Here is a 14226-nt window from a genome sequence, read left to right as displayed (position 1 = left end):
AACAAATCTTTTTCGAGGGTTCCCTTTACCTTTCTGTTCATAAATTTAAAGTTGTTCAATGTGAACAATTTTAACTGAAATTTAATATCTTTCAAAATTTGGAGAAATTTTTTGAAGGTTCCCTTTACCTTTCTGTTCATAAATTTAAAGTTGTTCAATGTGAACAATTTTAACTGAAATTTAATATCTTTCAAAATTTGGAGAAATTTTTTGAAAACTCCGTGTTTTTAGACAAGAATAATTTTCGAAAATTAAAAAAAAATAAATTTGTAATTTTTTTTAGCTGAATGCATAGGCCTGTGCGCTGTGATCTCATATCTATAAACCAAAACTTGTTTTTAGACTTTGACCCGAAAATATCTGCTGCCGAATGAAGAAAAATAAAAATCTTTCGATTGCAATATGTAATTCTGCAACCCGAACTTCTACAAACTTTTGGTTTTCAGTTATGAATACAGGTCTAAAGAGTCCTTTCTTTTGAGATCTCATTCGATGGATTTGGAGAAAATTTTTGAAAATTCCGTTTTCTTAGACAAGGGGTACCCCTTGAATAATTTTCAAAAATCTTGAAAAAAAAATTTAATTTTTTTAACTGAATGCATTGGCCTGTTCACTGTGATCTCATAACTTTAAACCCGAACTTTTTTCTAGACTTTGATCCGAAAATGTCTGCTACCGAATGAAGACAAAAAAATATTTCGATTGCAAATAATTCAGCAACTCGAACACCTACAAACTTTTGGTTTTCAGTTAGGTATGAATAGAGTATAAAGGGTCCTTTCTTTTGATGTCTTTTTCGATGGATCTGGAGAAAAAGTTTGAAAATTCTGTTTTTTTAGACAAGAGATACCTAATATCCTTTGATTAACAAACGAAGCGGACTCAGACGGGGCACAGAAACGTCATTATTTTCAGCAATCAGTCGCAGTTTAACCCTTGAGCTCATAAATATATTTTCGTCATTATCGTTCTGTTTCTACTTGCTGTATAATCATATAACAAGGAAAAATATCTTTATTGGCATTATGAATAGCGTTATACTGTCTATTTTCAAGGTTTCGAGGTCTGTTTCGAAATAAGATCGTTTTGAAAGGCAAGAATTTGTCCGTACTTCTTAGCTCTTGTTGAAGCTGATGAAACATTTTTGTTATGTATTGATGCTTTTTTCCCTGCCAATCGTAAACTCATTTTAGCTGCAAGAAATAAGTTTTTTATGGGATGTTGACTCTGATATTGATAATAAATTAGTATTAAACCTTCTACTGCAATTGCTTAGTTTATCAGAGCTTATTTTAGGATCGTCTTGTTGGTTTGGTTTCTAAGTAGGTAAAACATATCTTCCTCATTATTACTTGTACTCCGTTTTTTTTTTTTGTTTTTCTTAAAATGAAATTCAAATACATACTTTCAAAATTTTTTTTAGATTTTCCCTTTCAATGTCTTGCTCTGGAAACATCATCGTTTTAAGAATTTAGAATCAAGATGATTCTCTTCTTAAATATATCTACTTAAAATAAAAAGATTTCATATAAAAATAAATGGAAAGTGTTTAAAATCTGTTAAAATCAAAGTGAAGTTCATTTAATTTTAATAAGAATTTTCTTCATCAAAATATTTAAGTGAACCTGATAAGAATTGATGCAAATCATTGTTTACTATCAAAAAGGATTAATGCCTTTATTTTATTGATATGATTTTCATCCGAAAACAACAATCTACCCATAAACGAACACCTGCAACTTGGCATTTACAATATAGGTTAGCTAGATATGTATAAATACAATAAGAACAAAAGGCAAAGGCTTTTTCAAATGCCAATGAAATTCGACAGTAATTGAATTTGAAATAGTTTACATGCAACTTCAACCCTTTTATTAAAAGTGAAAGTGGTTTCTTCTATGAAAAAATACACTTTAGTTCTTTTTTAAACGTTCAACTAACATGAAGTCCTTAATAATTGGTGCTGTATTACTAGTCCTTTGTATTGCGTTTATTCAAAAAGGACATACAAATGATTCTTCATCATTTCTAAGTGTAAATGCATCACTTGGTTTGTATATTCTTCAAACAATATTTTAAAGAAAGTCGATTTTATTGGATTTTTTCTTATTTCAACCAAAAGCTGTGGTTGTAGATCATGATTATGTCCAACAAAAAGGCTCTGATATTTTGACTGATTTACAGAAAATTCTAGCTGATACTATTCGAGAAAACTTAAAGAATGGAGGAGTCAATTTGAAATATTTCACTTGGAGTCCTTTGGGTTTAAAAAAAGGTCTGAAAAACGTTGATCCTGTTTTCTAGATTCTGTTAAATATAAAGATTTCTTTTAGATTTCATAGCTGCAATAACAATTATGGACTGTCAAAGGACTTGGAAATTCTTTGAAGCAACACTAATCAATTCAATTCTTTTATTCGCTATCACCGACTCCGATTGTGCTCGTTTACCATCTGACAAAGCTTTAATGGTAAGTAAATTTTCAAAAACCTCTTCGTTTTGTAAAAACTTCTTCCAAAGATACCAATAATTGAAAAAGGAGAAGAACTTCCTCAACTTTTACTCGATATTAAAGTTCAAAATGCACTCAAATGGAAATCATGTGTTTTACTTCTTGACAAATCAATTGGTAACATGAAAATTCTAAGGTCTTAAATGTTCAACTAAATTGAAAGTTTTTCAGTAAATCAAAATTCCCAAATTATTGAGGCACTTGTTCATGATAACTCCAATAGTAAAATTGATCCAATTTCTTTGTATATCTACACTTTTGATGATGATTTACGAAGTCAGCGAAAAAGAGCTAGAATGAGAGAAACTTTAAGGACATTTACCAGAAGTCGAAATAATCAATTTATAGTCTTTTCGAATTCAGTTGAAGATATTGTCGAAGTTGCTGAAGAATTGAAAATGTTTCACATACACAATCAGTGGTTGTATTTTGATTTGCATGATAATAACGAAGATTGGACATTTGAAAGTTTGACGCAGAATTTGAAAGAAGGTGCAAATATTGCATTTGCTATAAATGAAACTAATCGAAATTGTGAGGTCTGTGGATAACCAAACTAACCTAAGACCCCTACAATATTTATTGATTTTTTAATTGATTTTCAGGAATCTTTAAGATGTTTAATGTCAGAAGTATCTATGGGCTTTATTTTATCATTGTCAAAACTTATTCGAGAAGAAGAATCTATTTTTAGTGAAATCTCCGATGAAGAATGGGAAGCAATTCGGTTAACTAAATCAGAAAAACAGGAGAAGCTTTTAAATTACACCCAAGTATTATAAAAACTTTTAATTTTTTTTAGGATCCAATTAATATTTTTTGTCAGGATTATCTTAAGTTAAATAGTGCTTGTGCGAGTTGTTCGAAATGGAGATTCAAAACAGCAATATCTTGGGGAAAAACTCAAGAGCATTACAAAAAGACCCATGAATCTAGTAAATATTTAAAATTATTAACGATTTTCTAGCAAATAAAAAATTTAATAAATATTTTTTAAGGTAATAAACATGCCAAAAATAAATATGAATTTATTGATGTTGGATATTGGAGTCCGATTTTGGGATTTGTTACAACTGATGCAATATTTCCTCATATAAAAGAACGATTTAGAAATATAACTATGGATGTTATTACGTATCATGTACATAATATTTATTAAAAATCTTATTGTATTATTTTGTTAGAATTAAAATTTAAACTTTATTTTATTTTTTCTTCTTAAGAATCCACCTTGGCAGATTCTAAAAATCAACGAAAAAGGTGACGTCATTCAATCATCAGGAATTGTGATCGAATTGTTGAGAGAATTGTCTCGGAAACTCAATTTTACGTAAGAATTAATCTTTAAAGGTAGTATCAAATGCCTGCTCATTTTATTTTATTTTATTTTTTTTAACAAGATATCGACTTTATGATGCCAGATTATTGGAAGATGATACAGCAATAAACGAAAACGACACTGTAAGTATAACTTGTAGTATATTAATAATAATTGTGAAGTGGAATTATAGATTTTTGTCTGCATTCAACTCCGATTTTATTATATCAAGAGCTTTATTAATTTGGTTCAATAAAAAGTTTTAAATTTTGGAACCAAACCCAGTTAACAACTCATTTTTCAGACTTTTTAGGAAAATTGTAAGAAATAAATAAGTAAAAATTGTAAATTAAAAAAAAAAAATCCAAGTAATAAGACATTAAAAACTGTAAGCCTCAATTTTCTTCGCTCCTAAATTAAAAATCGCCATTAACAATGAGAAATCTGTGTTGGTATTGCCGTATTGTTTTTTTAAGTTTTAGTAAAGATTTTTGTGAACAGAAATATTTTGTTTTCAAAAATTTTGCTTAAATTTCAAAAATTAATTTATGCCAAAAGATTGTCTAGGAAATTAAAGGGAAAAAAAATATATGGGGGTGAAGGACAATCTTCCATCGTTTAATCGATAAATGCAATTTTCTCACAAATTGATTTCAAACACAACAAAAATTATTTGAACACAACGGAAACACCTACAATATTTATTTACATTTATACATATTTAAAAATTTTCTGAAAATTAGATTTGAGTGCCATATGTTAGCCAAACCTTGTATCTACCGTTCCTTAAAGTGGGAATCGCCTTAAAGTGCATATTTTTATTTTATAAGCAAATTAGAAAATGTAAACTCATACAAATGCCTTCAAAACGATGAAGTTTTAAGGCTCTCCTATAAAATTTGCTAAAATAGAGTTACACACTTTTCTGGTTTCACCGACGATTTGCAAAATTAAAATTGAGTAAATTGAATTACATAAGTGTTTTTGAACTCAGAACTCAAAAAAAAAAAAATGTTTTAAACAAATTTTAACATATCGTTTTTTAAATTTTTTTCGTAGTATTTTTAAAATTTGTCCATATTAATTGTTATTTGAAGTCATTTAAGAAAATGTAAATATGTATAATGGTTTGTGAAAAAAAATAAAAAGGTTTTTCATTTTTCAAAAACCTTTTTTTAACAGAATTTTTTTTTTAATTTATTTTTTATTTTTTCAAAGTTCTACATTTAAAAAAAGTTGTTTTTTCTTCATTCAACAGCCCTAATTGTTGAAGGTTAAAAAGCGAAAGTTTGAAGGTCTTATTTTTCAAAGTCTTAGAGAAAATCAATTATTTCAATACTAAAATTGAGTTTTTATTAAAAAAATCCAATGAAACTAAAGTAGTTTTTAATTTTTTTTTTCTGTAATATATTACCTTTTACTCCTTGGAATTAAACTTATAATATTTATGGCCGAAAAATTTTTAATAACAAACTTTTATTTTATTTCGAAAAAGTTTGAAAAAAAAAATCAATTTATTTATTTATATATAAATTGATGTGTTTTTAAATATTGAAGGTGTTGCCGTTCTGTTCAAAATATTTTTTTTTGTGTTTGAATTCAGTTTGTGAGAAAATTGTATTTAAACGATGGTGTCTCTTACTTCCATATATTTTTTTCCTTAAATTACCTAGAGAATCTTTTGGTATAATTTAATTTATGTATCAAACACATCATTGTCAATATTTTTTTTTTTTTTATTTTTGAAAACAATGAAAAACGGACTCCAAAAGACTTTCTAAAATTTCCAAAAGATTGCTTCTCAAATATCAATCAACTTTATAAAAATTGAATAATTTTTCCCTTCGTCATTCTACCAAGATGGATTATTTTCTTTTAAGTTTATTTTCAGTGTGTGATTCAATTTTGATGTTATCTCTTAAAACCTCTTTTTGGTCTAGAAATACTGCGTTTGAATTAAAAAAATAAATCAGTTAATAAATTTTTCAATAAAAAAAAACAACCATTTTTGAAAATATATTTGGAAAACAACCATTTCAGATTTAGGTAACCTATTAAAAAAAAAAGTTTGAATGCTTTCTAGATCACTTTATCAAAATTTTATGTTTTTTCTAAGAATGATTCATACAAAAATGAATCCGACATCATCCAACCCCACTTACCGAGGGGTTTTCAAAAATTGTCTACCTAATACGTTTATGTCTCGAAATGCTTCAATCTTCAATCCCTTGAAATAAGACGAAAAATGTAAAGTGTTATAGGTATTTGTTCGGGGCGTATTGTGTTGTACCATTGAATGTGGCAATTTGCTTTTTCAAGCGATCGTTAAGGTCAAGACCGTTTTAATGGGAACCTACTCATTACTTACATAACATCCTATGGGTTTACGTGATCCACTTTCAAGTTGTAGTAAATTTATTTATTTAATTTAATATAAATATGGTGAAAAATTGATTTAACGATGTCTAGAGAACAATTCAAATTAAATTAATATATTGCTTTGAGTCTTTTATAACATTTAATGATAGGGAAACCGACGAAGTTACGAATACCAGAGTTACGGGCGACAGAGTTACGAGCGTCAAAGTTACGCGAAACCGAAGTTACGAAAAACTAGAGTTACGAATTCTAAAGTTATGTTAAGCTATGACATGTGATTTTTGGGTTGGCAACAATTGCGAGGAACGATATGGAATTATTGAAATACAAACAAGAGATTAACATTTTTCTCATTGGTCAGAACTAAATGAGTTAAGCGAAAATTGGTGTTATTTAATCTTGTCAAATTTTGATTGGATAGGTATAGATATACTTATATGGTTTTGTTTTTGTGAGAAGATCGCAAAAACGTTGAAATAGAAAAAAAAAAACATAAGTATAAGTATACTTATGTAAGTTTGGGGGACATAATTGAAATTAACTTCTTATTTGTCCAACTAATATTGCACCTACGTATCGATATTCTCTTATTTATGTTTCCATAATTCCATATCGTTCCTCGCAATTGTTGCCAACCCAAAAATCACATGTCATAGCTTAACATAACTTTAGAATTCGTAACTCTAGTTTTTCGTAACTTCGGTTTCGCGTAACTTTGACGGCCGTAACTCTGTCGCGCGTAACTCTGTTATTCGTAACTCCGTTACCATTTCTTAATGATAATATTATTATTATATATATATATGTAATATACAATTTTATTTTTCTTACCTTCGGAAGCTGATATTTTCGGATCAAGGTCTAGAAACAAGTTTTGTTATACAGATAAGAGTTCACAATGAGCAGGCCTATCCATTTAGATCAAAAAATTATATATCTATTTTTTTTTAGATTTTCGAGAAAAAATCAAGGTTAACCCCTAGCCTAAAAAATAGACATTTTCAAAAATTTCCTTCAAATCAATCGAGTGATATTTCAAAAGATAGGCCTCTTTAAGCTCTATTCATATAAATAAGTACAAAAGATCAATTCATTGGTTTGATTGCTCAATGATAAAAATTTTATATTAACTGGTTTAAATTTTTCTATTAAAAAAAAATGTTACACATACGCCACAGTGACTTATTCTTACATAATAATACTGAAAAAAAAAACAATGAAATGAGCACACAAAATTTCCTGTCTTCTTTTTGTTTGGAGCTCGCAAACATATTTAAGAAGTTGTTTTACTCATGTTTGGAACAAATTTTATGTTTTTTGGCATAAAATTCGGTGGAAAAAGGAACGAAAACTAATTTTTTGTTTCTGTTTCAAAGAACATTTTTTAATAGATTTTTAAACTGAAATATTAAAATATTAGCAGCGTTCCATGGATACCATAAATTTAGTAATCTATTTGTATTGATTACCTATATTTTTTAGACTTTTTCAGATCTCTATGGAAGTTTGACTCACTACATCCCGCAATCTGTAGTTGAACTTATTCAAAATAACAGGGTAATTCCATTTTTAAACAATAAATTACAATTTCCAAAATAAAAAGAAAAAAACAATAAAATACCCAAATATTATTTACTATTAACAGTTTTTCATAGCTGCAGTCGCATGTTCAATTGATGATCCGGAATCAAAGCCATTTAATTACACAAATCCAATTAGCATTCAAAAGTACACCTTTCTATCAAGACGGCCTGATGAAGTGAGCCGAATATACTTGTTTACAGCTCCTTTTACATTGGAGGTACATATACCGTTATATTTATATTTAATCTGTTTCCATTATTATTTGAAACCAAAAATTGTGTTTATCAGAAACCAAATTATCTTTTCACATGCAAGACTTGGGCTTCGCTAATTGGAGTCCTTCTAACAACAGCCCCATTACTGTATTTAATAAACATCCTTGTGCCAAATGAAGACCTCCGTACTAAAGGATTATGTAAGATAAACAGCTGTTTCTGGTATGTCTATGGGGCACTTCTTCAACAAGGTGGGTAATTTTGCTCATTTTTCTGCAACCTAATGGCAATCATGGTATTGAAATCAATCTTTTAAGGTGGAATGTACCTTCCAAGAGCTGATAGTGGAAGACTAATTGTTGGTGTTTGGTGGATTGCTGTTTTAGTCCTTGTCACAACTTATTGTGGCAATTTAGTTGCATTCCTTACATTTCCCAAATTTCAGCCTGCTATTGATTTCCTGTTTCAGACTTTTCATCACACCGAAGTGGAACAATTTGGACTTCGAAATGGTACATTCTTTGAGAAATATTCTTCGGTAAGTCTTTTTCTTATGAATTCATTGATTAACATTTCTTAATAAAATATTTAAAAAGCTTACAAGTCGAGAAGACTTTAAAAGGTTTATGGAAAAAGCCACAATATACAACAATTTGAGCACTGAAAATATCGGTGCTGTCGAAAAAGGACACCGTATCAATATCGACTGGCGTATTAATCTTGAACTTACAATTCAGAAACATTTTGAAAAAAATAAAGAGTGTAAATTTGTATTAGGTAAGTCCTTAGGACCTTAATTAGTATCAACTTATCATTTGATACTTTTCAGGAAAAGAGGACTTTGTTGAAGAACAAATAGGATTGATTATGCCAATTAATAGTCCTTATATGTCATTGGTTAATGATGAAATTAAACGTCTTCATCAAATGGGATTTTTAGATCGCTGGCATAAGATTAATTTGCCATTAAGAGATAAGTGCAAAGGAAAAGTACTTGGACAAATAACTAATCATAAAGTAAATTTAACTGATATGCAAGGATGTTTTCTAGTATTGCTCATTGGTAGGAAATTATATATGTAAATAGTGTTTCTTTTTATTTTAATAAGTACTTTCAGGTTTTACGATTGCGTTATTTATAATTTTATATGAATACTGGTGTCGAAGTTTAAGTGTGTCAAAGAAAGGAAATATTGGACAGTATGCAACTTGACCAGAGAAGAATAAGAACAAAATGCATTTGAAGACAAGCCATGCAGTTGGACAACTTTTATGCTATAAAAACAAAAAGTTAATTAAAAAATAAATAACTCTTAATAACCCAAGCAGTAATTATAAAAAAATTCGGAAATAAAACCTTAAAATTGTCATTTAAATATTTCCTTTAAATGGAGCTAACCGTTTTTTTATGACTCCTCAAACTATGCAACACAAATTTAAATACTTATCTGACTTTTTTTATTGCATAAATCTTACTTGTTTACAATTTTTGTGAAACATTGTGGCGCACTCAGCAAAATTTAACAGAGTCCAATAACAACTGGAAACTACATCACCTGTTTCTTCCACTTCCAAATCTCAACTTATTTTAAGTTGAGATAATCGCTTTGGAACGATTTGAAAATGCGTATCTTAAAAATTATTTCCGTACTTTGCATAATTCTCACGAAAACTTAGTAAATAACTAAAATGGCTTTAGCATTTTGCTTAATCGTTTAAAATATTTCGCCATTGAAATAATTGAAACCTTTAGAAAAATATTTTTAAAATTTTCATATTTCTACGGAATTTAAAGCTTGAAATCATATTGCATGGCTCAAAAAAATATTTTTTTTAAACCGTTACTATCGCTTCTTGTCATAAAACCGTTTCTTTGATAATTAACTTTTTCGCAAAGCATTAAATAGATTTCAACGTTTTAGTAATCTTATGGCGTTTTCGATTGGCAGTCCGGAAGCGTCCGGAATCATTCTGAAAGCGTTTTATTCGCACAAAACTAACAGTTTTGTGTGAATAAAATTTTTTCAGAATGATTCCGGACGCTTCCGGACTGCCAATCGAAAACGCCATTAATTTTTAAAAATTAAGAAAACTTTTCAAACATTATCAACTTTGAATTTTTTTAAATTTATTGAAATTTTTTTTAATATAATTATTTTTTGAAAAATCAAATTTTTAAAAGGAAAAATGGAAAAAAATTTCTTCAAATCGGCGTAACAAATTTTATTACAAACATTTATTTTTTATAAGAAACGGATCCATCAATAAAAAAAACTATTTGGTTGTAGTTCCAAACCCTCACATTTCTCTAAACAAAAACATTCTGCCGCGAAAAATTAAAATAGACTTACTCAAATCTTTATTTGTTTGACAAAAATGAAACCAGTGTGCCAAATTTTATTAGCGCGACATTATATTTTACAGATTTTCACTTAGGTATACTTTACCTGTTGTACTGAGAACCTCATAAAATAAATGGCCAGATTCAATCACATCAACATAATTTTCCAGCTTGACTAGCTATCATATCCTCCCCTACTATTTCATTTAAATTATGAGTTTTTTTTAAACTGTATCTACCTTGCCATTATTATTTGGTCGTAGCGAAAAAGTTATATTTATCATGTAAATATGGATCGATTTAAAAATCCCAAAAGTCAACTTTTGTTAGCGATAATGTACATATTTCAAAATAATTGTTTAAAAAGAGCACAATTTCATATGAGCCCTCTTTAGGGGTCGGTACTTCATAAATAAATATACATACAAAATCACAGTATTCTCGAATATTGTGTGACCGTTATTTGTAAAAAGGAAAACAGCTTTAAAGAGAAACAGTATAAATCAATGACTCAGTCGCTTCTCTTAAAACATCAAGCTCACACATTTCGTGTTTTAAGATGTGTGAAACGTATGCGATTTTTTCAAGAGATGTAGAAAGGAATTTTCAAAAAAAAAAAAAAAAACAATTCAAGTATGAAAAAGTTGCTTACCAAAGCTTATGGTCCATTGAAATGTTACAAAAATTTGACCGAACCTTGCATTTTGGGTAGGACCAGATTTTTTTTTATTTTGATCTATAGGGGAGGTTAATGTGAGTATACAATCCAGTTTTTGGGGTTGAAAGCCCCCTCATTTGGCCGCCATCTTGGAAAAAGGAGTGTAAACTGTTTTTTATTGATATATATATAGAATTTTGATGTTTGGTACAAAGTATGATAAATTGCTGAGAACAATTGGCTCTAGTGAGTTAGCCATCGGAGCGCAAAATTCTCCGATTTCATGCGAACCATGTGTGAAGACGCTCGAGATGAAATGCGATCGATTTTGTTTGGCATGAATCCATTCTGAAAAGTCGATTCACTATGGGCTACATTAGCCTATATCGTCCTTTAGTGTACATTCCTATACCGTTATTTCTTGGTCTAAATATGTTAATCGCTAATAAATATCGATTCAAAAACTATTCTCTAAGTTCCATAACCAAATCACAGTCATCCTCATTAAATAAACTTTGATTCCATACGAATCGAAGGATTGTTTTTGTCTGTCGAAATCGGAAGCACAAACAAAAGCTATCCAATTCGTACCTATGACGAGATCGGACAAATTTCCACTTCGGCGGATACCTAACTAGCGTCGAATATTTGATTTCGGGGCCATATTGTAAAACGTAAGTCAATAAACGCAACGAAACCCAAATTATACCCTTCAATCAAACAAATCTTACGAGATAGGTTTGTAGTATTCGATTTAAGTTTCTTGGGTGACTGTGGCTCGATTATGGGACTGAAAAGTCTTGTCATCGATGTCTATTAACCATTTGCATATACATATATACTAAGAAATAAGGGTATATGTATGTTCATCATGTGGGCTTAAAGAAACGGTATCGTGAAAGCCCTTTGCAACGAATTAGAGAGTGAACAAATAAATGAAATTTAATGTTTTCTAAAGTAGTTAAAAAAAAAACTTTGTTAAATAGTGGCAAGAGCAAGCTATCTAGTGTTTAAATTTTTTTTTTTCAAAGAAAATAATAACATTTCAATTTCTAAAACAAGAAAAATGTTGGTGCGAACGAATTCTTAATCGCAACTACCAATTTGTTTTTTTTTTTCACATTTTTCCCATTTTAAATATTAAAATGCAATTTTTTTTTGAAAAAATTGGGACTTTAGTTATTGCTACTTTTTAATAGAGCATGAGAAATAAATCTTGTCCTAGCGAGGTATCTTTCCGATTAGGAAATTCTCCGATTTCATACATATTCGTATGAAATAGGACAAAGTTGCGCTCTCTTGTGCGTCTATAGAAGACCCAATAAGGATTCATCCATCACAAAATTCTGTGGCCACAACCAATAACCGCTTAAGTGAGTTAAGATAAAATTTTTTGAGAGGTCTTATGATGCTACCCAATGCTAAATATACATCTTTTTAATTTTTTAACTATTAAAAACGATAGATTAAAACTATCTAGATCGAGTTAAGAGAGATTGAGTTGTTTTTGAGGCAAATTAAAAAATGCGGAGCATTATTGTAAAACTCAATTTTGTTTTTTTTTCGACTTAAGCGGTTATTGATTGAGGCCACAGAATTGATCCCACTTCATTTCAAACAGCAGCGTTCACTACGAATGCGTAGTATTTGTTTCTAAAATCTTGCAACCTACAAATTTGATGATTCAATAAAAATTTATCAAGATTCTTTCGACAATTGAAAAAAGTTTCCACTCTTCATCATGAGCTTGTTAATTTGTTTTAACATCAAGTGTTTGTGACGCAAATAACAAACTCATCATTTTGCTAAATAATCTCTAAAACAAAAGCACTTAATGAATGCAAACTAAATCATCACCAAACTCAAGTTTTTTTCTCCTTTTTATAAAATGTTTTTAGTTTTTTTTATTCACAAAAAAAGATTTTTAATAAATTTGTCAAAATCTAAGAAGAGTTAGCATTTGGACCACGACGACGACCGAATCCGTGAACAAAGTTGACGAAACGTCTGTTGTATTGGATCCTCCTCTTTGCGCGTCCGGTCTTCTTCTTCTTCTTTTCTTGCTTCTCTACTTTGGGTGTTTGTCCCTTGACCTTACCGGCACGAGCTAAAGAACCGTGCACTTTACCTCCAAGAAGTGGCACAGTGACGTCCAATTCGAAGGACGACAAGCTGCTAACGCAAGCATCGTTCTCCAAAGCGTTTCCTTCACAGTTGAGGACGAATTCTTCGGTGATTCCCTTCAATTGGGTTAATTGAGCCTGAAATCAAGAATTTCCATGTGAATTCATGTTTCTTACAATTTTTTGGTTGGAATTGACAAAAAGGCGTTTATATCAAAGAATTGATGTTTTGTTAAAAAACTTACCTTGATGGAGGCAATTGTATCATTTTGGGAAACCTCTAGGGTCTCAACGGTGTCCAAACCACGTACAAAAAGCTGCATGTTGGCTAGAGATTTGCAAATTCTGGAAATGAATGCAGACAAATTTCTGATTAGAACACGTGTGAAAAATTTCACAATCAATTTAAGACGATAGAACAAAGTCACAAATTAACAAATAATACTTTAAATGAAAGTACTAATTAACACACCATTTATATTGTTATGAAAACTATTAAATATTTAATAGAAATTGTGAAATTAATAAAAAAAGAAATTTTTCTCACCTCACTTGTGTCGGGGGATTTACGAAAAAGAAAGATGGCGCAACTTCAGTTTTGTGTTCAACGATTAATCGAGACTCGAATGAGAGTATAGATTTTCGAAAAAAATCGAAATGAATGTGTTCAGGGAGGAATGGAAATGACTGGATTGAGGGATGTGTTCATAAATGTTGGATAATGTTTTTTTCGCAAATAGTTGAGGGTAAGTGTGCACTTGGTTATTGCTGTGGAAGCAACTAATATAAGAAAAATTTAGTTATTTTATATTAGAGCCTTAAATACATTGGTCCATTTTTGTAAAAGTACACATTTGGTTGTGAAAAAGCGATTTAACATATTGTTTTTAAAGCAAACAATAACTTTCCACATCATTTATGTAGCTCGAAAGAAAAGCTATCAAAAAATGAGTTTTGTAATTTTTCACTTTTGACGATTTTCAATTTTTAAAAAAACTTTAACTTACTTTTTGAAAAAAGCGGAGGTGTAGTAAACAAATTATATACTTTTAAAATTATTATTAATAGATATACTAAAAACTAATGGAATGTTATA

At 29.4% G+C, this 14226-nt stretch overlaps 2 protein-coding genes across 2 annotated transcripts; one reads left to right on the top strand and one right to left on the bottom strand.

Moving 5' to 3' along the window:
• The first annotated feature begins 1858 nt into the window (after positions 1 to 1858).
• On the top strand, positions 1859 to 9221 carry LOC129915062 (ionotropic receptor 93a). Its single transcript, XM_055994522.1, has 17 exons — positions 1859 to 2050; positions 2123 to 2275; positions 2334 to 2470; positions 2521 to 2629; positions 2684 to 3051; positions 3118 to 3285; positions 3339 to 3447; positions 3511 to 3653; positions 3736 to 3842; positions 3913 to 3973; positions 7692 to 7766; positions 7855 to 8010; positions 8109 to 8259; positions 8326 to 8546; positions 8605 to 8785; positions 8838 to 9071; positions 9127 to 9221. The coding sequence occupies exons 1-17, from the start codon at positions 1942 to 1944 to the stop codon at positions 9219 to 9221; spliced, it is 2577 nt and encodes an 858-aa protein (XP_055850497.1). The 5' UTR covers positions 1859 to 1941.
• Positions 9222 to 12879: 3658 nt separating this feature from the next.
• LOC129916780 (FAU ubiquitin-like and ribosomal protein S30) lies at positions 12880 to 13751 on the bottom strand. The gene is made up of 3 exons (XM_055996912.1): positions 13678 to 13751; positions 13376 to 13475; positions 12880 to 13268 (listed from the first exon to the last, which is right to left on the bottom strand). Exons 2-3 carry the CDS (start codon positions 13451 to 13453, stop codon positions 12951 to 12953), a joined length of 396 nt encoding a protein of 131 aa, XP_055852887.1. The 5' UTR covers positions 13454 to 13475; positions 13678 to 13751; the 3' UTR covers positions 12880 to 12950.
• Between the last annotated feature and the right edge of the window lie 475 nt (positions 13752 to 14226).

This window comes from Episyrphus balteatus, chromosome 3 (assembly GCF_945859705.1).
Source record: "Episyrphus balteatus chromosome 3, idEpiBalt1.1, whole genome shotgun sequence".
NCBI classification, from domain to species: domain Eukaryota; kingdom Metazoa; phylum Arthropoda; class Insecta; order Diptera; family Syrphidae; genus Episyrphus; species Episyrphus balteatus.
Note: the sequence above shows the minus strand (reverse complement) of the source record. Positions and strands in the feature narration are given on the sequence as shown.

Excerpts from the sequence above, each read along its gene's own strand:
- LOC129915062 (XM_055994522.1), top strand. The coding sequence starts at position 1,942 with ATGAAGTCCTTAATAATTGGTGCTGTATTACTAGTCCTTTGTATTGCG. Across the intron at positions 2,471-2,520 it reads CATCTGACAAAGCTTTAATG|ATACCAATAATTGAAAAAGG; the intron begins GTAAGTAAATTT and ends CTTCTTCCAAAG. Across the intron at positions 8,547-8,604 it reads TCTTTGAGAAATATTCTTCG|CTTACAAGTCGAGAAGACTT; the intron begins GTAAGTCTTTTT and ends ATATTTAAAAAG.
- LOC129916780 (XM_055996912.1), bottom strand. The coding sequence starts at position 13,453 with ATGCAGCTTTTTGTACGTGGTTTGGACACCGTTGAGACCCTAGAGGTT. Across the intron at positions 13,269-13,375 it reads ATACAATTGCCTCCATCAAG|GCTCAATTAACCCAATTGAA; the intron begins GTAAGTTTTTTA and ends TCTTGATTTCAG.